The 24,451-nt window shown below is 43.9% G+C and overlaps 2 protein-coding genes and 1 long non-coding RNA gene across 6 annotated transcripts in view; 1 reads left to right on the top strand and 2 right to left on the bottom strand.

Moving 5' to 3' along the window:
• Positions 1-23,733, bottom strand: part of si:ch211-117c9.5 (sodium- and chloride-dependent creatine transporter 1) — a 36,157-nt gene extending 12,424 nt beyond the window's left edge. The window contains exons 1-8 of the mRNA XM_028824394.2: positions 23,465-23,733; positions 19,643-19,840; positions 19,193-19,324; positions 12,774-13,020; positions 12,064-12,196; positions 2,405-2,539; positions 2,187-2,290; positions 1,871-1,995 (exon numbers count right to left, since the gene is read on the bottom strand). Coding sequence (XP_028680227.1) covers positions 1,871-1,995; positions 2,187-2,290; positions 2,405-2,539; positions 12,064-12,196; positions 12,774-13,020; positions 19,193-19,324; positions 19,643-19,840; positions 23,465-23,498 — 1,108 coding nt within the window. The 5' untranslated portion in view covers positions 23,499-23,733. The remainder of the gene's footprint in view (positions 1-1,870; positions 1,996-2,186; positions 2,291-2,404; positions 2,540-12,063; positions 12,197-12,773; positions 13,021-19,192; positions 19,325-19,642; positions 19,841-23,464) is intronic.
• LOC127526250 (uncharacterized) lies at positions 2,565-8,199 on the bottom strand. Its single transcript, XM_051921239.1, has 2 exons — positions 3,752-8,199; positions 2,565-3,714 (listed from the first exon to the last, which is right to left on the bottom strand). Exon 1 carries the CDS (start codon positions 5,983-5,985, stop codon positions 4,327-4,329), a length of 1,659 nt encoding a protein of 552 aa, XP_051777199.1. The 5' UTR covers positions 5,986-8,199; the 3' UTR covers positions 2,565-3,714; positions 3,752-4,326.
• Positions 20,160-22,335, top strand: LOC127526251 (uncharacterized). 4 transcript variants are annotated; one of them, XR_007933908.1, is made up of 7 exons: positions 20,160-20,364; positions 20,518-20,581; positions 20,998-21,037; positions 21,142-21,193; positions 21,350-21,413; positions 21,818-21,869; positions 22,076-22,335. It is a non-coding gene; the product is annotated as an uncharacterized LOC127526251 (long non-coding RNA). The 4 variants fall into 4 exon arrangements; XR_007933906.1 differs by lacking the exon at positions 21,818-21,869; XR_007933909.1 differs by lacking the exons at positions 20,998-21,037; positions 21,818-21,869 and having other exon boundaries at positions 20,518-20,569.
• Positions 23,734-24,451: the final 718 nt, after the last annotated feature.

The following is a 24,451-nucleotide window of genomic DNA, read 5'->3' as shown; positions in this document are numbered from 1 at the left end:
TGTCCTACTAAGTGTACCATCTCCTGTCCTACTAAGTGTAGCGTCTCCTGTCCTACTAAGTACTGCGTCTCCTGTCCTACTAAGTGCAGCATCTCCTGTCCTACTAAGTGCAGCGTCTTCTGTCCTACTAAGTATAGCATCTCCTATCCTGTCCTACTAAGTACAGCGTCTCCTATCCTGTCCTACTAGGTGTAGCATCTCCTATCCTGTCCTACTAAGTGCAGCGTCTCCTGTCCTACTAAGTGTAGCGTCTTCTGTCCTACTAAGTGTAGCGTCTCCTATCCTGTCCTACTAAGTGCAGCGTCTCCTGTTCTACTAAGTGCAGCATCTCCTGTCCTACTAAGTGCTGCGTCTTCTGTCCTACTAAGTGCAGCGTCTCCTGTCCTACTAAGTGCAGCGTCTCCTGTCCTACTAAGTGCAGCATCTCCTGTCCTACTAAGTGTAGCGTCTCCTATCCTGTCCTACTAAGTGTACCATCTCCTGTCCTACTAAGTGTAGCGTCTCCTGTCCTACTAAGTGCAGCATCTCCTGTCCTACTAAGTGTACCATCTCCTGTCCTACTAAGTGTAGCGTCTCCTGTCCTACTAAGTGCAGCATCTCCTGTCCTACTAAGTGCAGCGTCTTCTGTCCTACTAAGTGTAGCGTCTCCTGTCCTGTCCTACTAAGTACTGCGTCTCCTGTCCTACTAAGTGCAGCGTCTTCTGTCCTACTAAGTGTAGCGTCTCCTGTCCTGTCCTACTAAGTACTGCGTCTCCTGTCCTACTAAGTGCAGCATCTCCTGTCCTACTAAGTGTAGTGTCTCCTATCCTGTCCTACTAAGTGTACCATCTCCTGTCCTAGTAAGTGTAGCGTCTCCTGTCCTACTAAGTACTGCGTCTCCTGTCCTACTAAGTGCAGCATCTCCTGTCCTACTAAGTGCAGCGTCTTCTGTCCTACTAAGTGTAGCGTCTCCTGTCCTGTCCTACTAAGTACTGCGTCTCCTGTCCTACTAAGTGCAGCGTCTTCTGTCCTACTAAGTGTAGCGTCTCCTATCCTGTCCTACTAAGTGCAGCGTCTCCTGTCCTACTAAGTGTAGCGTCTTCTGTCCTACTAAGTGTAGCGTCTCCTATCCTGTCCTACTAAGTGCAGCATCTCCTGTCCTACTAAGTGCTGCGTCTTCTGTCCTACTAAGTGTAGCGTCTCCTGCCCTTCCCGGGGTTTTTGCTTGCGGTCCTCAGAATCTGTGCCTCCGATTTCAACGCCACCACAGTATGGAAAGCAGCAGGAGTGCGGACCACTCAGCATTCCTCCCAACATGGAATCAAACGAGACCTGCCACCCAACAGCAGTTTAATCAAGCTGGGAATGTTCTGCTGCATATCTCACAAGTCATGTTAAGTACTTGGCACATGGATGTCCAGCCAGGCCCCTGTTATCCAGTTATTACTCAGGATTACATTTTGGGAATTCAGGTTGTAGACTCATAGATTTTTCCCAGCTTATTCTTTGGCTCATAATCTGAGCTGCATGCTGACACCTGGTAGATAAAAGCAGCAGAGTTTAGATAAGGACCTGACTTAGCCAGTGAAACAATAGACTGAGGTCCACCATGTCCTTCACTGCAGGGATATTATCTATTATCGCATGTACATAGTACTGTGAAATCCTTGCTTGCATTTGCAAGATGTTGACGCCATCTCGCACCATGACTAGTGAACCTTACCTTGAAACTTCTGGTTTTCTTACCTGAAAAGCAGCATCTATCACTCGAAGATATCGGAAGCCAAATGAGACAAATCATCTACCTCCTGTGAAGTGTGCTGAGATAAACCGATGGAAGGCAACCATTGCTTCACCTTTCTTGTTGGGAATATATAAAGGAACAGCTCACCAGATTCCGCCACCTTGGAGATATCCACCCCCTGCTCTGCTGCCATAAAGCCCAGCACAGAGAAGACCACAAATCCAGCGAAGAAGCTTGTTCCACTGTTGATCGCTGCCAAGATGTACGCGTCCCTGAGGAGAACAAGTGCATCAACACGCATATATTGACTGGTACCACTTTCCAATAGCATTGCATGGACCATCACCCCGACCTCCCACTTCAATGTACAGAGCTGGTACCAACTCATTTTCTCAGATTCCTGGTGGCATTGTCTGCCAGGCTATGTGCACCCTAGCCTGGAGGCTTTCCAAAATGTGCTTACCGGTAGCAGTTATTGTGAAAATGGTTATAGCTGCCCAGAGCTGTGAGAGCTCCTAAACCAATGGCATACGAGAAGAAGACCTGAGTGCCTGCATCAATCCACACCTAGAAACACATAAGAATGTTCTTGTAAGTCAACACCTTCATGCAAAGCATAATAGACCAGACCTTGTAGGTCACACACCACTCCACACACACACGTCAGCTGATCCCACTGACCTGCGCCTCCCCAAGCTTTGACCAATCAGGCTTCAGATAATAAACGATGCCATCCAGAGCTCCGGGCAGAGTGACTCCGTGGCCAAGAAGCACCACAAGAACAACATAGGGAAAGAGCGCTGTGAAATAGACCACCTGCAAGGATAGATGAGACATGTTATAGGATAACGGGGTCAGGGCTGTGCCAGGGAAGGGGATTCTTCACTTCTGAAAAGTGTTATGCTGTGATGTCCACCCACTTACCCCTCAACTACCAGTAGATCCTCAAAGGCGTCCATTTAATTTGTCGACAGGGTAGATGTCCTGCTAAGCTCCAGAGGAACGACTCCACCATATAAAGTCAATCAAAGATACAAGGTCTTCAGCACATACCTGAACGCTCAGCTACTAATGTCTGTGAAGCCATCTTTGAGATATTCCACATATTGGTACATTTTTTTCCTAAGCTTTACACATTTTTCTGCTTCACTTTATGAGCTTTTCCTTCTGTTCTGAATATTAATTGTTTTGAAAGCTTTGTTTTCATGTCGTCGGTGTCATGTCTTATGTTTCTTTTGGTCATTTCTGATTCTTTATGTTGCTTTTGTCGATCTACAGTATATAAGCTGTGTGTATAGTGGGTGGTCCCCAAGAGGCGGGGCCACCTGCCAATCAACCCCAAGGTCCGCCCACTGCTTCTACAGTCCCTGCAGTTCATTGTGGATGCACGAAGGAGCTGGTGAGTGTTTTTGCTGTTTATTTTGGCATATTTTTGAAATTTTGACGTTCGTGCTCAATGTTTCACAAAATTTCTGAATTACTGTATTAGGACTTTACTTGATTTTGATTGCCATTGGAGTGTTTTTGGACAATTCCTTTGCTTCTTTTGCTCCACCGAGCTTCATTGTTATTGAAGAGCATTTTGTGAGAATAAAGTTTTTATTTTATAAAGATTCAGTGCTTGCTCTTATTAGTAGCTGGGGTTTGACGCTGATATCCCCCTCTAGTGGGCATTAATAGAAGCGTTTTGGAACTCTTCGGTAACTTGGGACTCTTATTTCACGACAGTTGAAGTTATGTGCTTGGCATTTATTTAAAGAGAGCCGCCATTCTGAGTGATCGTTGCTTAAATGCGCCGAAGTCGCTTGTTACTCTTCATCCACGTTTGTGGACAATTTTCTGAAAGTTTAATGCTTTCTTTGATCACGTTTTTGGTCAAACGATCTTTAGCTCCACGTTTTTGACTTGGAGTTTTGATCCACTTTTTGGTTCTGACAGAACATAATGTTGATTTTCTGGTGTTGACTCACACTTTGTGTTGCGTTTCATTTCTTGATTCCTCCGCTCTTTCATTCCTCTGCACCTTACCCTGTGGTGGCAGAACACAAATAATTTCGAGGCTCCCCCTATAATGGAGACTCTTTAAGACCCAACCATCCAGAACACTTTTGCATTATTTAAACTGCCCTGATTAACAGAAACTGCATAAATCAGATATTTTATTGATCGTAATACACTTCAGTTCCCATTTCTATTCTCTTTGTCTCCGTTTCAGTATAACTCCGTTAACACAAATGGTTAATCCATTCATCCAAGGATCCATGCCTTCTCTTCCAGTTATCCCAGCCATGCACCTCCAAGTAAGGGGTCCCGAGGTCCTAGGGGGTGGTCAGAAGGAATGGTCATGTGACTTTGCTGTGTCTTATATTGTGCATTTTTTTCACACACGCAGACAACATGCCATAAAAGGCTTTTAGTGATGAATGCTGATTGTTGTTGTGAACGTAGTATCGATATGCAGGTGGACAATAGTGCTGCAGGGCTTTGTAATCAGTTGTTAATGCCCCATTGCATGGAATGGCTCCTCTGCTGGGATGAAGGATAAATCCTGGCCCGGCCAAGAGGCTGTAATGGATGGAGGTGTGACATGGCCAGTGTAGTTCTCAGACGCGATCCCATTTGGGCTGAAAAAATAATGGATGGTCAGGCGGAACAGGAGAGACAGCAGTTCCTCCTGCAATATTATGAATGGCAGTGTTCTTCTGGCATAGTCCAAATATGAACACCCGCATGGCATGCTGGGTAGTTGTTCTGGTGTATAAAATCTGTACATTTTGGTTTAATTTTAATGGATGGTCAGACGGAACAGGAGAGACAGCAGTTCCTCCTGCAATATTATGAATGGCAGTGTTCTTCTGGCATAGTCCAAATATGAACACCCGCATGGCATGCTGGGTAGTTGTTCTGGTGTATAAAATCTGTACATTTTGGTTTAATTTTAATGGATGGTCAGGCGGAACAGGAGAGACAGCAGTTCCTCCTGCAATATTATGAATGGCAGTGTTCTTCTGGCATAGTCCAAATATGAACACCCGCATGGCATGCTGGGTAGATGTTCTGGTGTATAAAATCTGTACATTTTGGTTTAATTTTAATGGATGGTCAGGCGGAACAGGAGAGACAGCAGTTCCTCCTGCAATATTATGAATGGCAGTGTTCTTCTGGCATAGTCCAAATATGAACACCCGCATGGCATGCTGGGTAGTTGTTCTGGTGTATAAAATCTGTACATTTTGGTTTAATTTTAATGGATGGTCAGGCAGAACAGGAGAGACAGCAGTTCCTCCTGCAATATTATGAATGGCAGTGTTCTTCTGGCATAGTCCAAATATGAACACCCGCATGGCATGCTGGGTAGTTGTTCTGGTGTATAAAATCTGTACATTTTGGTTTAATTTTAATGGATGGTCAGGCGGAACAGAAGAGACAGCAGTTCCTCCTGCAATATTATGAATGGCAGTGTTCTTCTGGCATAGTCCAAATATGAACACCCGCATGGCATGCTGGGTAGTTGTTCTGGTGTATAAAATCTGTACATTTTGGTTTAATTTTAATGGATGGTCAGGCGGAACAGGAGAGACAGCAGTTCCTCCTGCAATATTATGAATGGCAGTGTTCTTCTGGCATAGTCCAAATATGAACACCCGCATGGCATGCTGGGTAGATGTTCTGGTGTATAAAATCTGTACATTTTGGTTTAATTTTAATGGATGGTCAGGCGGAACAGGAGAGACAGCAGTTCCTCCTGCAATATTATGAATGGCAGTGTTCTTCTGGCATAGTCCAAATATGAACACCCGCATGGCATGCTGGGTAGTTGTTCTGGTGTATAAAATCTGTACATTTTGGTTTAATTTTAATGGATGGTCAGGCGGAACAGGAGAGACAGCAGTTCCTCCTGCAATATTATGAATGGCAGTGTTCTTCTGGCATAGTCCAAATATGAACACCCGCATGGCATGCTGGGTAGTTGTTCTGGTGTATAAAATCTGTACATTTTGGTTTAATTTTAATGGATGGTCAGGCGGAACAGAAGAGACAGCAGTTCCTCCTGCAATATTATGAATGGCAGTGTTCTTCTGGCATAGTCCAAATATGAACACCCGCATGGCATGCTGGGTAGTTGTTCTGGTGTATAAAATCTGTACATTTTGGTTTAATTTTAATGGATGGTCAGGCGGAACAGGAGAGACAGCAGTTCCTCCTGCAATATTATGAATGGCAGTGTTCTTCTGGCATAGTCCAAATATGAACACCCGCATGGCATGCTGGGTAGTTGTTCTGGTGTATAAAATCTGTACGTTTTGGTTTAATTTTCCATTATATTTTGGTCAAGATAAAACAACAGATTAACTACAATTAAGACAAATCAAAGCAGGTTTTCTTACACCTCACTTTTAAAACAGCTGTTTCCAACATTGAACAGAAGACATTCTGATGGCTCAGTTATTTTACAGCCTGGGAAAGGTTGCTGAGCTGATACCTCAGGCTATTGATTACTTTATGGATGGACATTTGGGGTTTATGGCCTGGAAAGGGAAACTGAGGCAATATCAAAGAACTCTATTATCTGGGAAAGAATTTGAGCAAAATTCATCAATCATATTGATAGCCAGCCAATCAGGTGCATGTGCTGTGAAACCACGGCATGAAACGTTATAATAAATATGCCTTGGTTTGGAAAGCAGAGGAAGGAGGAGAAGAGGAGGAACAGACGAAGATGGCACTGGTCGTCAGAAACATCGATTGCTAAATCAAACGCCTCCCTGCGACATTCATCCTTGTCATCTGTAACTTTTTCGTAAGCTTTTCCTAAAGACTATATATATTCAGACTTTCCTATCAGTACCTATTTTCTATTATTCTTTGCTCCAGTGGTATTATTACTATTTTTGTAATAAATACCATGCTGCTTTTAACTTTCTATGCTTTGTCTTAATATCTAGAGTGATTGAATTAATAAGTTGGATTTCTGTGAGCACCTGGTGTAGCCAGATTTTTTGCCATTATTTCTGTGCTGCGAGGTTTATAAGGCTGAGAGTGATGGCGCCGCTCGAAAGAAGGGACAGTACGATAAAAAGAAGGTATTCTTGGCTGATAAATGGCCTATAGTCAAGAGTGCTGAGTCTTTGTATGTTTAAATGTATTCTTGTAGACCAAAAGTAATATTTAGGTCTGAGATATCACTAAAACATCGTATGTTGTTCGTGCCGATGATAAGTAAGTCTCCTGAAGTGCTGACCGGCAGGCTGATGTGTGGTTTAAAGTGCTAAGGGTTAATCAGCGTATGTGTGTGTCATTCATGGGGCACTGTTGTGGTTAGGGTCTGTGTGTGTGTGTGTTTATCTATGTGTGTGTGTGTTCATTTTAAAGTGCAACAGTAGACCAACCCGATAACGAACTTGACGAGAACATTTACCCTTGAGAAACGGGGAAAAGGGTAAGTGGAGGGAAATACTACGATAATACAGTAGTGTAGTCCAGAAGGACAGGCTGGTCGAGGTCCATGGGTGCTGCCAGGAGAAGATTTTGTGGGACTTCCGCCAGACCTGGAAGTGCTATGGCACCGGAAGTACTCCCAAGTCCTCCATAAAAGAAGCCGCTGCACCCGTGAAGTCAATCGGATCAGGAAGAAGTGGACGAGGCTGCATGGGAGACGTGAAAAGTGTAAGGAGCAAGAATCCAACTGTGTGCTGTGTTCACTGAAGAGAAGCCTGTGACAGGTATTTCATTAATGAAACAACTCATGTTTTGAACCCGGACTGTCTTGATGCACTTGTATTTGGGTTTGAGGCTCAGTACTGCCCCCTAGTGGCCACACAGTTTATTTCAAATTTATTGTCTAGTGTACACAGCACAATGACACTCGACCAACAACACACATCACGTTGACGCTGTCCTTGTCTCGTTCTTGGTTCCATTTCATTCATTTTTCAGTTTGAATTATTTCTTTTTGATTATTTCTCATAGTGTTGTTCTGTTTGTTTATCAATATTAGTTGATATGTTTAATGTTAGTTTTACAAATATTTATGTACTGTTTCTTTAAATATCTTTATGTTCCTTGTGTTTTGTGGATGATGCCCCAAGAGGCGGGGCCTTGTGTCTATCACAGCTGATGGCCCGCCCCAGCCCCGTAAAGGCTCATGGGATATGCAGTCCCTCACCATTCATTGGCAGGCAGTTTTGTTAGCAGTGCAGTTTTGGTAGTGTTTGCTGGTTATTTTGTTCCTTTTGTTTCTGTTTATTGGATTACAATTTGGGACCTGTTTGCTGTGGACTGCCTTTTAGGCAAATCCTTTTTTACTATATTTTTTTTTAATAAAGCCTCTTTTTTAAAGATTCTGACAGGACTTGTCTCCATATATTCCAGAGTTGCACAGTATATTCCCCTCTTATGGGAAAAAAAGAGATATTTGAGACTGTGTTTTGCATTTTAACAGCCTGTCCTCCATTTTGAGGCCTAGACAGGCCTTAAGCCTCCCAGTTTCCTAGAGTCAGACTCCCCTGGGGTGAGACCTGTTTTGGGGCAGGCCAGTTAGGATTCTGGCCTGTATTTTGTGGGCCTTTTTAATGGCCTCACCTTTTTGCAAGTTGTGTTCTGCTGTTATTATAACAGAATCCTATTCTGTAGGTTATGTAAAATATAACAAGTGAGTGAAACAGCCGAGTCCAACTTCAAATACAGTTTCAAGAAATTGTTCTCACTTGCGATTTAACCATTGCAAAACTTACAAAAAGCGATTTTTTTTGTTTAGTTTTTAAAGTTTTTTTGTAGGGTTGAAAAAAAAAGAACAAAGCCACCCAGGTCAACATCCTCTTTTCACACTGCTGTTAAATTTGAGTAAACTTTCTAAGAACGGGTGTGTTAGCGTTTAGGTCTGGGTCATTACATCTCGCAGTAGTAGTGCTGCTGCTTTGCAGTAAGGAGATTGTGGGTTCGCTTCCCAGGTCTTCGCTGTGTGGAGAGCGCTTTGAGTAGTGAGAAAATCGCTATATAAATGTAAAGAATTATTATTATTATTATATCTGGGGACACTCCTGGGATGTTCACACCAAAGCGAGTGAGTCACTCAGACCACAATCATACAGAGACACGACTACCTATTTAGTGAGTAAGCCATGTCTGTGTCTTCAGAAAGTAACGCAGAACCCTTCACTTTTTACACATTTTGCTCTAAAATTATTTAAATTCATTTTTTTCCTTCATCAAATAACACTTCATATCCCAGATTGACAAAGCGAAAACAAGGATTTACAAGCTTTTGAAAATTTAATAAAAATAAAAACCTGAAATATCACATTTGCCACAAGTACTCGGACTCTTTGCTATGACACTTGAAGTGTGTCCCATTCTATTGATCATCGTTGTCTGGAGTGCCCCCCTACCACGGTCAGTTCAACTGATTGGACATGACTAGCAAAAGTGCCCACCTGTCAAAAGAAGGACCCACAGTGTGTATCGGAGCAAAAACCAAGCCATGATGTTGAGGGAATTGCCTGCAGAGATGAGAATGTGTCATGGGGAAGGCTACAAAAAATGTCTGCAGCACTGAAGGTTTGCAAGAGCAGAGTGGTCTCCATAATTCTTAAAAGGAAGAAGTTTGAAACAACCACAAGTTCTTCCTAAAGCTGAGCAATCACGGGAGAAGGGCCTTGGTAAGAAAGGTGACTAAGAAACTGATGGTCACTCTGGCTGAGCTCCAGAGAACCTCGGTAGAGAAGGGAGAAGCTTCCAGAAGGGAAACCATCACTTTAACACTCCACCAATCTTGACTTTATGACAGAGTGGCCACATGTAAGCCTGCTTGGAGTTTGCAAAAAGGCACCTAAAGGACTATCAGACTGTGAGAAACAAGGGACTCTGGTCTGATGAAACCAAGATTGAACAGTTGAGCTTCAATTCTCCTGTGCAATACCGTTACAATAGTGAAGGAGGGTGATGGCAGCATCATGCTGTGGGGTTGTCTTTCAGTGACAAGGACTGGAAAACTACACAGTTGTGCAGGAAAGCAAACTGGAAAACTACACAGTTGTGCAGGAAAGCAAAGTCCAAATATATTGTTAGTGTGCTCTGGACCTAAGACTGGGCCAAAGGTGAACCTTCCACCAGGACAATGACCCTAAGCACAAAGAAAGACACCACAGAAGTGGCTTAGGGACAACTCTCTGAATGTCTTTGGGTGGCCCAGACTTGAACACATTTGAACATCTCAGGATGTTGGGAGTATACACTGATAGCACACTGCTGCACCCACCATACACCGAACCTCCCAGATTGGGACCCCAGTGCAGCGGGTGACACCTCAGCTCCACACTGGAACACTGTGAGGTTTTTTACAATGGCTAGAGTGCCAATCCTGCCCCTAACCCTCAAGTTTTCCCTGGAGGTTGGAGGACCTACTTGCAGGGCTGGATGGAGATTAACATCATACCCAGGATGAAGCAATTTGCAAGTTAAGGGCCTTGTTCAACAGAGTGGAGTCACTTCTGGTGTTTATGGGATTCAAACCGGCAACCTTCCAGAACCCTAGCATCTCTAGAGAGACCTGAAAATAGCTGTGCACCAATGGTCTCCATCCAACCAGACAGAACTTGAGAGGATCTGCAGTGAAGAATGGCAGAAAATCCCGGTTGTGCAAACCTTGTTGTGTCGGACCTAAGAAGATTCCAAGCTGGAATAGCCGCCAAAGGGTTTTGTATACTTGTGTCTTTGTGATATTTCAGTTTCTGATTTTTAATAAAAATCTAAAATCCTGTTTTCACTTTGTCATTCTGGAGTATTCAGTGTTGCTTGATGAGGGACAAAATGAATTTAAAGAATTTTGGCACCAGGCGGCAACACAGAAAGATGTGAAAAGGAGACTGAAGACCCTGTAACTGCAGACTTTAAACTCCAGGATGTGTCTTGTTTGTCCAGGAAGAATCCATAGCTAAGCTGAGGAGAACCTCCAGTACAGAAGACAATCGGGCATTGCAGCTCAGGGATGGTGGTGCCAATGCTACAGTCTGAATCCCCTACTTTGGACTCCTGCTCGGCTACTTTCTAAGGGGGTCTCCTTTGGCATACACTCTTAAAGGTATACTTAAACCAGATTGCTGGTTTTGAAGACCAAGAATGCAAACTGCCTTTCCAAATCTCATCAAATTCGGACAGTAATCTATTGAGAAATGTGGACTTACAGCTGGAATGTAAGATCTTAATAAAATCCTAGGGGGCTCAGGGTATAAGCTGCTTAGCGTGGAGACTAAATGTGCAGATCAATCAGCTAGAGTGGAATGAAAGTTCTGTGCAACTCAGAAAATCATAAATCCTGTCTATCCTTGAGTTACCCACAAGTCCTCATTCGTCATGCTGGTATTTCGTACAGACCCCACTGTGCTGCACGGTCTGCAAACATCTATGTGGAACAAGATGACATTTCACAGTTGCAGGATAAATTTTCTGTCCTAAGAGGAAATTATTGAATTTGTGCCGAAAACATAACAGCAGTTGCCTTCTGTTCTTTTAACACACGACAGGATACCAAGACCATTTCACAATTGTCCATTATCTATTAGTGTGGGCGAAGGAAATCAGATAAAAGATTACATTCTTCTACACCCACAGCTCATGACGATAGATGAGGACAGAGATGTAGGTCATCCGGTAAACCGAGAGTTTCATCTTTAGACTCCCGCCACACCACCACAGACCAGTCAAGCTCCCACAGAACAGCTGACACCACTCCAGTCCACTTGTCACTCTCACGTTTCCTTCTTCTATCACTGGTGAACAAGATCAGAAGATATCTTAACTCCTCCACTTAGGGCACCTCTCCTGAAGATAACAATCTACTCTTTCTCAAGTGAGAAACAAGAGCTCAGACTTGGGGGTGCTGGTCCTCATCCCATCTGCTTCACACTTGGGAGTTAAACACTGGAATGAACGTGGAGTTAACCAGGAACAGCTGGAATCCGCAGCAGGGGACAGGGAAGTCTGGACTAACCTGCTTTGCCTGCTGTTACTGCCATGGCCGCCCCAGGAAAGGAGGTTTCAGGAAATGAGATGAGACGAGGTGGGATTGTTCTATACCTGTGACTTGTCATTTGTTTAATCTCCAAACTCTTTTGTTCCTCTAGAAAATAGACCAGGAAGCAACCTTGAATCCTGGCAGATCACATAGTCACATTTACTCACGCTGGTCCAACTCGGAGTTGCCAGCCCGCCTAATATTCAATTCCTGAAAGCAATCATACAATTAGAAGGTGTCCATTTTTGTAGGGACAACCAACCCCTTACTCATACAGCTGGCTTCAACCCTCCCTGCCACTTTGGTGCCCCTCGGATCTACCCTTTACCTTCCTTGTCGACTTCACCCCTTTCCAGATGCAGAAGTAGACAGTCAACCAAGTGGCCAGGAGACACAAGGTCATCTTCCAGTTGATGGCCCCTGGCTCATCCAGCCCCTTTGAGATTTGCAGCACGTTGTTTCTGAAAGAGCAGAGGAAGGGAGCCAGTCAAGGCAGCACTGGATTCCAGTCGTCAGCCTGAAAAAGCTGAAGGAGATGGAGACGCACAGTAGAAGTCTGAAGGGTCACAAATGTGTCCTATATGGCACTCTGCATGCACTGGCTGAAGTTCCAAGTCATCCCTGCAAGTGGACACTAACCAAATTCCTAGCTGGATAAGTATACAGCAAATATATTTTCTATTATATCTTCCAAATTAACTGACCTACATAGATCTTTGGGATGGTGTTCAGTAGGAAGGAAAGTCACAACTGATCAGTGACTGATCGAGTGATTGATCAATGGATGGGCAGACTGAGCCCAATCTCTAGGGATGAACATGCCTAAGTGATATCAAAGATCTCCTTTGCCCTACTTTTTAGCCCCAGTGTCCTCAACTCCATCCCTAGACTACACATCTAATTTGAAGGGGACATTTCTCTCTGATTTTGCTTTGCTCTTCCTCTCCCAACACATTAATTGTAATGACAATTACCCAACCTTTAATACATCCCAGCCCACTTCCACCAAACATCCTCACACTTCTGCACAGTACTCACTCCCAAAACTCCATGACAGGTGAGCGCTGGGCCAGGGAATCTTCACAGCTGTCATTAACGGTCCGGTTGCCACAGTCGCCAGCATGGAAAACTTGGGTGCAGTTGTTTGTGTTCCAAGGATTGCCGCAAGTGGCCCAGGGCAGCATGTCCGTGAAGGAGTGAAACAGATAATACAGACCCCAGACGAGGATCATGATATAGTAGGTGTTACAGAAGAAGACAATCACCATTGACGCAATGCCCAGCCCTGCAGAGGTGTACAAAGCAAAGAGTGAGGTCATTGAGATACGAGTTGGACTTGCAGTTTCTTTCATTTTATTTTATTTATTGTGCCTCTGAGCCTATGAACTTAACATTTGGCATTTCATCTCCTGGGCCAATGAAATATCATTTGTGATAAATCATGAACAGAGGGATTCTGAAATTAATAGTGCAGGCATTAAAAGAACCAGTAAGGAACACACCACTTGGAAAGGACCTGTTGTTACATAAGAACATTCTTTACAAATACAGTAAAGCCATTATGACATAAAACCTGAAATAATTATATTTTATCCATATATATATTGTAAGTGCCATACAGGATAGATGGGAATCCTGACCAGGAGAGGGGAAGGTTGCAACCCCAGGCTGATGGACAGGCGTCCCAACCAGATGTATTTGTAATACCTTTCCTGTCCAGGATAAAAGGAAAGGACTGTCTCTGGGAGCTGTTTATTCCCCAGGACACTAGATGGCAGCAGCCCTAGATTATCGATACCTGTTCAGACACCAGCAGGGAATGCTGGGAATTGTAGTCCGGTAGCGCAGCCCTGCTGGGGTCTATGGGTACAGCAAGAGGGCACTGCAGGGAGTTACACTCCCTACTATTTGGGACTTCCATACGACCAGGAAGTGCTTCCAATGGGTAAAGCCCTCGGTACAAGGGACCATACAGCCTTGTCCAGGCGAGTTGGAGCTGGGAGGAAGATAGGTAACATTCAACTGGACGATTGGCAGTATGGAGAGAAAGAGAGAGAGCAAGACGCCATATGCATTCTTTGTAAAAAGGAATTTTATGCAATAAACAGCCCTTCAGTTTGAACCCGGGACTGTTTGTGCTTGGGGTTTGGGGCTTCCTGGCTCTCCCTAGCCATCACTCTAAATACAAATATATATATATTGTTGCAGGAGGCTGGGGGCCAGACCCAGCCGGGACACCTTGAAGGACCGGGAGGCAGTGTGTACGTCCCCCGGGCCACGAGGGGCAACCGCCCTGCATAAGGCGGGGACCACAGGGACCAGGCCAGGAGGCTCAAACCTATAGGGGGCCCATGGCCACCTAGGAAAGCCCAGGAAACCTGCACTTCTGCCACACCTGGGAAGGTGGAGGAAGGACCTTCCAGGGACGCCCGGAGTGCTGCCAGAAGAGCATCATCAAGCACGTGGAGCACATCCAGGGTGGAAATAAAAGGGGCCGCCTCACTCCAATCAGGGAGTTAGAGTCTGGAGTGGGAGCAGGACGAAGCTCCTGTGTGGAGAGGAAAGGTGGTCAGAGGGGGACTTTACTGAAGAAAATAAACGTGTGTTTTATAAAATGTTGGTGTCTGTCTGGTGGTGTTCAGACCTGTGTCTCACAATATGTATATATATAGGTCTGTTCACAATCTGATATTTGGGTGGTTACCTACCAGGTAATGCTTGTGGTTGGTTGGCCTGCTGGCAGACATCCACCATGGCCTCTCAGTTGGGAGAAGCTTAATATACAGTACCTATCCGTGGTTCGATCCCTGGAAAGGGAAGCAAAAGTGTGTACACCTTATGAGCCCCAGTTAGGGCAAAACACGTGTCATGTACTCTTTATATTATTTGGCATCCATCCATCCATTATCCAACCCGCTATATCCTAACTACAGGGTCACAGGGGTCTGCTGGAGCCAATCTCAGCCAACACAGGGCGCAAGGCAGGAAACAAACCCCGGGCAGGGCGCCAGCCCACCGCAGGACACACACACACACACACACACACACACACACACACACTAGGGACAATTTTGAATCACCAATCCACCTAACCTGCATGTCTTTGGACTGTGGGAGGAAACCCACGCAGACATGGGGAGAACATGCAAACTCCACGCAGGGAGGACACGGGAATGAACCCAGGTCTCTTTACTGTGAGGCAGCAGCGCTACCACTGCACCACCACCCAGTATATATATATATATATATATATATATTAGACATATATAAACAAAAGATCTCTCTCTCTGTGTGTGTGTGTGTGTGTGTGTATGGAACAGTCCACTCTGCTCATGCTCAACCACAGCCACTAGATGGCACTACTATTACATTTTTTCGGTTGCCAGCGATACGGCTAAGATATGGCATCGCCAGTTTCTTCTTCTTCTTCTATGAAAGCCAGTGGGCCAGCAAGCACAGGTGGGTCCACGTCCTCTGCACCGGGTCATTCTTAAGAGTCAGCTGACGCCTCTCCAAGTTCATGAATATAGTAAAACTGCCAGGGAGTCTTCGGGTTGTTTTTTGTCCTGAAGACCACTCGCAGCTATATTTATGGAATTCAAAGTTGAAGCAACAAAAGCACCGTTTAACGTTTAGTTAAAATGCTAAAATTTGGCAGGATGGTACAGCAGGATCCCGTGAAGAAAGAACATTTTGATATACAGTAATCCCTCGCTACTTCGCGGTTCACTTTTCGCGGATTCACAACTTCGCGGATTTTATATGTAAGCATATCTAAATACATAACGTGGATTTTTCGCTGCTTCGCGGGTTTCTGCGGACAATGGGTCTTTTTACTTGCTTCCTCAGTTGGTTTGCCCAGTTGATTTCATACAAGAGATGCTATTGGCGGATGGCTGAGAAGCTACCCAATCAGAGCACGCAGTTAAGTTCCTGTGTGCTGCTGATTGGCTCAGCGACGGAGTGTTGCATTAACCAGGAAGTCTCATCTCACTCATTCATCATTAGCGTGCTAATGCTTCAGGGGCCGTGTCCAAGCACCAACAGAAGATGCAAATGATTGCAGAAAAGGTCAAAGTTTTGGATATGTTGAAGGAAGGGAACAGCTACACCGCTGCAGGACATCGATTCTTTTTATTTAAAAAGGAGGAAAAGCATATAAGATCTACGGCCGCAGTGTCCTTTAACCAGGGTGCAAAACGAGTTGCAAGTGGACGTGATAAGGCAGTAGTCTGGATGGAATCTGCTTTAGGAATCTTTGCAACAAGGTCGACGACGTCATGACCGCCTACAAGCTGCTACGTGTACTTCGCTATACAGTAAGTGTAAACTTATCTACCGATTTCATATTGCTTAGCAGTTGTCCCTGTTTTTAATAGAGTAAATGGTGGGTTGTAAACAATACAGGGAGGGTTTAAAAACGTCCAAATACACGTTAAATAATTAAATAAATATAGTGTCCCTACTTCGCGGAAATTCAGTTATCGCGGTCGGCCTTGGAACCTATCTCCCGCAATAAGTGAGGGATTACTGTAACAATGTTTAGGAGTAAAAACAAGCCCTACAATCAAAAAACCTTAATACACTAAAAACTCAAAAATGCTTTGATTGATTGAATTGAAATTTGGTTATATTACAGGAAAAAGAAAATCAGCTGACCCGTGTTTCTTTATTTGTTGATAACTTTTTTGTATTTGTTGATATTTCTTAATATTATGCTAACGCACATGCTCTGCACTGTGCTGAGTGTGCTTTATGCAAATAAAGGATGAAGCAGAAGCGATTGGTGGGCCGAGACAATGGCACTGCTAATCAATATGGTAGATGGACCACTGAAGAAGGAGTGGTGCCCTGGACAGGAAAAAAGAGACACGATCACGTCTGGTGTTTATAGTCGGTTTGGTGCGGCTCAACGGTTAGAAGTGCTGGAAAGCTCCAGTGTCGATGCTGGGGGCTGTGGCTGTGAATGTGGGCTTTGCTTTGCTAGGGAGTTGCTTTGAGAGAAGTGGAGATGGAAGTGGCATCCTGAGATCTGGATGAAAGGTGTCAGTTTAAACTTAACGGGACCCCTACGAGCTACTCCATTGTAATATACATTCGCATCTCTGGACCTTGTGAAGGCCATTGGCATTCCCGCTCTTCAAAATCATTTACATTTGCATCATCAGACTTTAAAGGGGGACCACATACAACTGACGAGAAACACAAAAAGAAACACTTGAGTGAATGGCATAAGCAAATGAATATCATAAAAATCCATCCATTTTCCAACCCACTGAATCCGAACACAGGGTCACGGGGGTCTGCTGGAGCCAATCCCAGCCAACACAGGGCACAAGGCAGGAACCAATCCCGGGCAGGGTGCCTACCCACCGCAGGACACACACAAACACACCAAGCGCCAATTTAGAATCACCAATCCACCTAACCTGCATGTCTTTGGGAGGAAACCACAGTGCCCGGGGGAAACTCATGCAGACACGGGGAGAACATGCAAACTCCACGCAGGGTGGACCCGGGAAGTGAACCCAGGTCTCCCAACTTGCGAGGCAGCAGCACTACCCACTGCGCCATCCATCATAAAAATCTAATAATGATAATAATAAATACTGAAATTATTCCTACTGCTTTCCATTTCAATTCAAAAGAATACATTGTTCCATTAAATTGTTTTTTGCAATGACGATCAACAAAAGGCAAGTCACTGGGAAGTGCTGTAATAACGGAATGTTTTAGTCATGGACCATTGTGTACAGCATGTTCAAGAGTAAGCAGAGCCAGTGACTTAATAATCAAATTATTATTTGACTGACACCTTTATCCAAGGTGACATATGAGTTACAATTGCTGATATTTCTTTGGTTTGTCTAATTGGAGCAAAGACAAATAAATGATGTGACTTGCTCAGGGTCACACAGCGTCAGCTGCAGGATTTGAACCCCCCCACCTCATAGCTTGGAGTCCAAAGCCTTAACCACTATGCTGCACTGCCTGCCAGTTATACTTGCCCTTGGCACTCTCTTAGTTACATGGCACTTCTGATACACTAGAACTGAGGCCCACCATCTTGCTACACATCCTGGGCGAAACCGGGAAACACCGCCAGTGTAACTACATTACTCAGTAAAATGATGAAATTGTATTTCATAATTGGTTTCCCCCCCCCCCACAGTCCAAGGACATGAAAGATATATGGACTGGTATTGTTAAATAGGCCCACGTACTGTATGTGTGTGTGCGTTCACCCTGCAGTGGACTGGCATACTGGCCTGGCATTGTTCTTGCATCGTGCCCAATCATTGCTGGGATAGCCTCCAGCTGCCCCACACCCCTCCTTGGATAGGTGGGTTAAGAAAATGGATGAATGGATGGATGATTTGTATTTAATTATGCATTGTTTCACAGTTTAATGACTCACAGTTCCATGTGAATAAATGCATAACTCAATAAAAGTCAACTAATTATTTTAAAAAATATATTTATGGCATGTAGCGCTGCAGTTTTTCATGTGATTATTTATTTCATAAGTGACGTTTTATTTATTTAATTTGGCACAAATGGCATTCCATACTGGACAGCTCAGATCCACTGCACTCACTGGGCCAAGCAGAACGACAGATCCCGCCCTCAGACAGATAGGCTTCAGCTGATTGGACGGCCCTTAAATCCATCACTTCAAGTGACCCATTTGATTGGATTGACCCAGGATTTGGTCTTGTAATGGCAAGACTACTGCAACTCCGTGTCACCAGGCAGCTGCAGGTGATTCCAAATGCAGCGGCACATCTGGAGTTCAACCAACCAAGGTAGGCACCACACGTCACTGCACTGGCTTCCCATTGTGTCACGTATGAAGAGCAGTCACCGGGGCAGGACCTATACATATGGAGACACCGGTGAGGTCCTGTGCTCTTGACGAACAGCGCCTGGAGATGACACCTCAGTGTGGCATCAAGACTCAGTCCAGACTCTTTTCATGTGTAGTTGCTAGTTGGTGGAATGAGCTGCCCACCTCCATTCAAAACGTCTGACTCCCTCAATGTGTTTAAGAATTATCTGAAGAAAATGTAAAATGGACGGAGCCTTCATATAACTAGGAGGACGTAATATGAAAACCTGAATGTTTCGGTCATGAGTCCTCCTTTCTTTCTTTCTTTCTTTCTTTCTTTCTTTCTTTCTTTCTTTCTTTCTTTCTTTCTTTCTTTCTTTCTTTCTTTCTTTCTTTCTTTCTTTCTTTCTTTCTCAGGATGAAATAATACCATGGTTAAAAAAAAAACATATCAGGATTGCCATATCCCACTGCTCTGCGGCCTATTTATGTACAGTACCCACCGTCCATTGAATATTATGTAATAAACTGGCAGCCCATACCATTTTGCCCATATTACCCTCTCTAGTCTGTCATGCAGCCTTTCTTCTCCACTCAAACTACTCATTCAATCTTTGCCTTCAATTACCTTTAAAGAGAGGTGCGATGTTCCACGCTGCGATGCCACCTTGCTTCATGAACTGACCGAGTGCAATCTCCAGGAGGAACACAGGGATACCACCAACAAACACAATCAGCAGATAAGGAATTAAAAAGACCCCTGCCAGGTGAGAAGAAAAATGAGGCTTACAGTCAGCATGGGCCGGATGAGTCAGTTCAATGTCAGACCAGCAAAAGAGTGAAAAGGCTTAACCTGAGAAGCTGTACACACCAAAATATGACATCGAATACACCTTCTAGAAGAAACTATGGATTACTGATTGGCTGTTTAAAAAACTGAGCACAAACATCTGCTTTCAATGAAAAGAGGTGAGGAGCCTTGTTCATCAGACGTGAACCAGGCTTCATGAATTGAGCAATGAAGTGTGAGTCACAAAAACAGCACAGTCACTCAAATCTCTTAAACTCGAGCACCCACCTCCTCCGTTCTTGTAGCACAGGTATGGGAACCTCCAGACATTGCCCAGTCCAACTGCAAAGCCCACACACGACATGATGAAGTCCATCTGACTGGTCCAGGTCTCTCTCTCTGGCCTGGCCATCGCTGCCTCTCCACCCAGTGAGGGCACGACCTCCACATTGCTGTCTGCCTCCTCTTTCTTGAGCACACTGCCTTCTGTAGAGACGGACAAAAGTAGACGGCCGTCTTAACGTATGGGCACAATGGGCACTGGTTGGGGGGCCACGATGTTTCTGATGCCTATGTATGTATGTAAGTATGTACTTTACCCAGGGGCCTTTGATACTGTTAAGATGGCTCTGAGACAAAGGAGTTACTTGGGACTGATGCCAGCCTCTTTCAGGGGATGAGAAGGCTAGCAGGGGGCATTGGAAACTGCTGTTTTAGACCCATGTGGAAAAAAATAAGTGCCACCAGACCCTACTATTATGGACAGTTTTATTATTTAATTATTAGGTTGTGTCAGATGTCCTTAAAATTAAGCACAATTTCATTACCTTATTATTAGCTGGATTATTAATTAGTCAGTGCCACAGGTCCCAAATATTAAGGACAGTTTCATTATTTTATTATTAGGCTGTGGCACAGGTCTCTATTATTAAGGACAGTTTTATTATTTAATTATTAGCTGGTGGCACGGGTCTCTATTATTAAGGACAGTTTTATTATTTAATTATTTGGTGGCACGGGTCTCTATTATTAAGGACGGGTTTATTACTTAATTATTAGGTGGTGGCACAGGTCTCTATTATTAAGGACGGGTTTATTATTTAATTATTAGGTGGTGACACGGGTCTCTATTATTAAGGACGGGTTTATTATTTAATTATTAGGTGGTGGCACGGGTCTCTATTATTAAGGACAGTTTTATTATTTAATTATTAGGTGGTGGCACAGGTCTCTATTATTAAGGACGGGTTTATTATTTAATTATTAGGTGGTGACACAGGTCTCTATTATTAAGGACGGGTTTATTATTTAATTATTAGGTGGTGGCACGGGTCTCTATTATTAAGGACGGGTTTATTATTTAATTATTAGGTGGTGGCATGGGTCTCTATTATTAAGGACAGTTTTATTATTTAATTATTAGGTGGTGGCACAGGTCTCTATTATTAAGGACGGGTTTATTATTTAATTATTAGGTGGTGACACAGGTCTCTATTATTAAGGACGGGTTTATTATTTAATTATTAGGTGGTGGCACGGGTCTCTATTATTAAGGACGGGTTTATTATTTAATTATTAGGTGGTGACACAGGTCTCTATTATTAAGGACGGGTTTATTATTTAATTATTAGGTGGTGGCACAGGTCTCTATTATTAAGGACAGTTTTATTATTTAATTATTAGGTGGTGGCACAGGTCTCTATTATTAAGGACGGGTTTATTACTTAATTATGAGGTGGTGGCACGGGTCTCTATTATTAAGGACGGGTTTATTACTTAATTATGAGGTGGTGGCACGGGTCTCTATTATTAAGGACAGTTTTATTATTTAATTATTAGGTGGTGGTACAGGTCTCTATTATTCAGGACGGGTTTATTATTTAATTATTAGGTGGTGGCACAGGTCTCTATTATTAAGGACAGTTTTATTATTTAATTATTAGGCTGTGGCACGGGTCTCTATTATTCAGGACGGGTTTATTATTTAATTATTAGGTGGTGGCACGGGTCTCTATTATTAAGGACAGTTTTATTATTTAATTATTAGGTGGTGGCACAGGTCTCTATTATTAAGGACAGTTTTATTATTTAATTATTTGGTGGCATGGGTCTCTATTATTAAGGACAGTTTTATTATTTAATTATTAGGTGGCACAGGTCTCTATTATTAAGGACAGTTTTATTATTTAATTATTAGGTGGCACAGGTCTCTATTATTAAGGACGGGTTTATTACTTAATTATTAGGTGGTGGCACAGGTCTCTATTATTAAGGACGGGTTTATTATTTAATTATTAGCTGGTGGCACGGGTCTCTATTATTAAGGACAGTTTTATTATTTAATTATTTGGTGGCACGGGTCTCTATTATTAAGGACGGGTTTATTATTTAATTATTAGGTGGTGACACAGGTCTCTATTATTAAGGACGGGTTTATTACTTAATTATTAGGTGGTGGCACAGGTCTCTATTATTAAGGACAGTTTTATTATTTAATTATTAGGTGGTGGCACAGGTCTCTATTATTAAGGACGGGTTTATTATTTAATTATTAGGTGGTGACACAGGTCTCTATTATTAAGGACGGGTTTATTACTTAATTATTAGGTGGTGGCACAGGTCTCTATTATTAAGGACGGGTTTATTATTTAATTATGAGGTGGTGGCACAGGTCTCTATTATTAAGGAGTTTTATTATTTTATTATCAGGTGGTGGCACAGGTCTCTATTATTAAGGACGGGTTGATTAGTTGATTATTAGGTGGTGACACATGGCTCCTAGTATTAAGGACAGTTTGTCTTGTTACGAGGTGGAGACACAGGTCCCTGTTTATTAAGGACAGTTTTATATTCTAGAGAGTCTGTGGCACTAGGCAGTCTTTGTTCTACCCACTGAAAATGAGTGCATGTGCCCAGTAATGGACTGGCATCCAGTTTTTGAGCGGGTCCCACCTTGAACCCAGAGCTCCTGGCATTGGCCCCGAATCCTAAGCGTGAATAAGCGGTGCTGACGTGAAGTGAGTGACTCATGAATTCGTCCAGGGACTTCGACGCCTAAAGAGCTCCTTCCTCTCCGTCTCATCGTCATATTGGTTTGCCAAATGATAATAATGGTTGACGTTTAATCATGACTTCAAATACGGATTTGAATTTGTGTTGAATGAAATCTCCACTTTTTTGTTACACAGGCAAACCGTGCGTCATCCGTAACACACAGACGGACAAGTACGGCAAAAGTCAGGCGTGATGGAGAAACCGCAGCACGTATTCCATGCCTAAGGACGCAGAGCCAACAGTAAGCTCCGTTTCTTCACGTGTGGATTTACGACCGCGAGAAAGGCAGACGAAGCCAGAATTGCCGGCAGAAACGTCACATGGAGCCTGCCAGACTGAGCCACAGTAGGGGTGAACGAAGAACAGGGGAGACCACTGGGGGCTCAAAGCGGACGATCGCGGTCAGTGGGGCTCACGCAGTAGTGTCTCACACACAGTTAGTGACCTAACGGGCTGGCTTGACCGGATCCTTGGACCTACAGACGGAGGAGGACACCCACGTTTAGACGAGGGATGGCGGCACAGCACATATGACGGGAGGACTCGGCATGCGAGGTGGCACACGGATCGCGGTGGGCACAGCGAGGACCGCCAAATTAAACCGACAAACCCGCCAGCGTATCGCGTATGCGTGGAAGCTCACTCTTTCTCCGCGCACATTTTAACACTGCTGTGTCAATCTAACAATGACGATTTGATGCGCTGCTTTGCGTCCTTAACGGTAGGCGTGAAGGAGCCCGATGGCAAATCCCACCACCAAAATCAAATAGTACAAGGTAACATAAAAAAAAAATCGGACACGTACAGCCCAGGTATCTGCCACATGCTGACATGTCCAGTCGGAAGCGGCTACTCTTTTTGTATAAACGCCCCTTCCAGTGTGAAAAACGAGGCAACAGACATGGGGTTTCCGTCGATATCAAGGTTATCGGGAGACGGACAATCGGCATCACCTCGCCTCCCATCAACCTACACATCCATATGTGTGTGCGTCTGTTGATTAAAAAGGGCAGCTAAGGAACATTTGTGTTTCCGACGAGGACAAACGAGTCTTACCTGCCTCGGGATGCTGGAGCTCCGGCGACATCATTGAATGCGATGCAGACAGCTATTTACAGTTATTTAACCTTAAAATAAATAAAAATGCAAAATTTCGCTATTTCTTTCTTTGTTCTTTCTGTTTTTTTCAGAAGCAGTCGACAAAGCACTTGAATGTGAGTCTAAAGAAGCTCATTGATGAGGTTGGCGATCGCGGATAGCCGCAGCGGAGCGCACTTCACTTGCAGCGCGTTCACTCGCCCGCTCTCCCTTTATGACTGCGTCTTCGTGTTAGCCGACAGTCGCCAGGGGGCGCACCGCTAGCACAGCGTCGCGACACCTCCTCCAACTCTCATTGGCTGCGTGAGGTCTCGACTGAAACCGCGTACCCGAGCCGATGCTGGGCTGATGATGCTGAAGAGCAGTTGGGTCGTGAGCTTTTAAATTCACCATCAAGATACTGACATTATTTGAACTCGGGAGAGAGCAGGATTCACTCCATGGTCCCTCGTCAAAAGGTCTTGTCTTAAATCACCAGTAGGAGAATTTTGAAGACCTCAATTTTATAACGTGTGCCAATTGTGTGACTCATTATGAAAAATCCAAGTGTCTTGGGAAACGAAAAACTCTGACATCAAGATATTCCACTTTACGTTTGATCATGTCAGCTCGAAGTATTCTGCAGTTTAGTCGACTGCAAATTTGAAGCGTTGGTATAAACTGACCACCTAATCCTATGGACCGTTAGTCTTTGCCAATCGATATCTGTGAGACTTTAAAGACTGCCGATTTATTTGATCTGTGCTCTGATCTTGTCCGCTTTTGCACATTGAGCTTCCAATCATCATTAGATTAGATTAGATTATACAGTGCCTACATATTCATACTTCATTGTTATAAAATTTTGAATCACAGTGGAATTAATTTGGATTTTTGTCACTGATCAACAGAACGTTGACTCTTAATGTCAAAGTGAAAACACATCTCTGCAAAATGCACTGAATT

This window comes from Erpetoichthys calabaricus, chromosome 18 (assembly GCF_900747795.2).
Source record: "Erpetoichthys calabaricus chromosome 18, fErpCal1.3, whole genome shotgun sequence".
Taxonomy (NCBI): Eukaryota; Metazoa; Chordata; class Cladistia; order Polypteriformes; family Polypteridae; genus Erpetoichthys; species Erpetoichthys calabaricus.
This window is presented reverse-complemented; position numbering and strand designations above follow the sequence as displayed.

Bases quoted from the DNA above. Each gene is read 5' to 3' on its own strand.
- LOC127526250 (XM_051921239.1), bottom strand. From the start codon at position 5,985: ATGCGGGTGTTCATATTTGGACTATGCCAGAAGAACACTGCCATTCAT.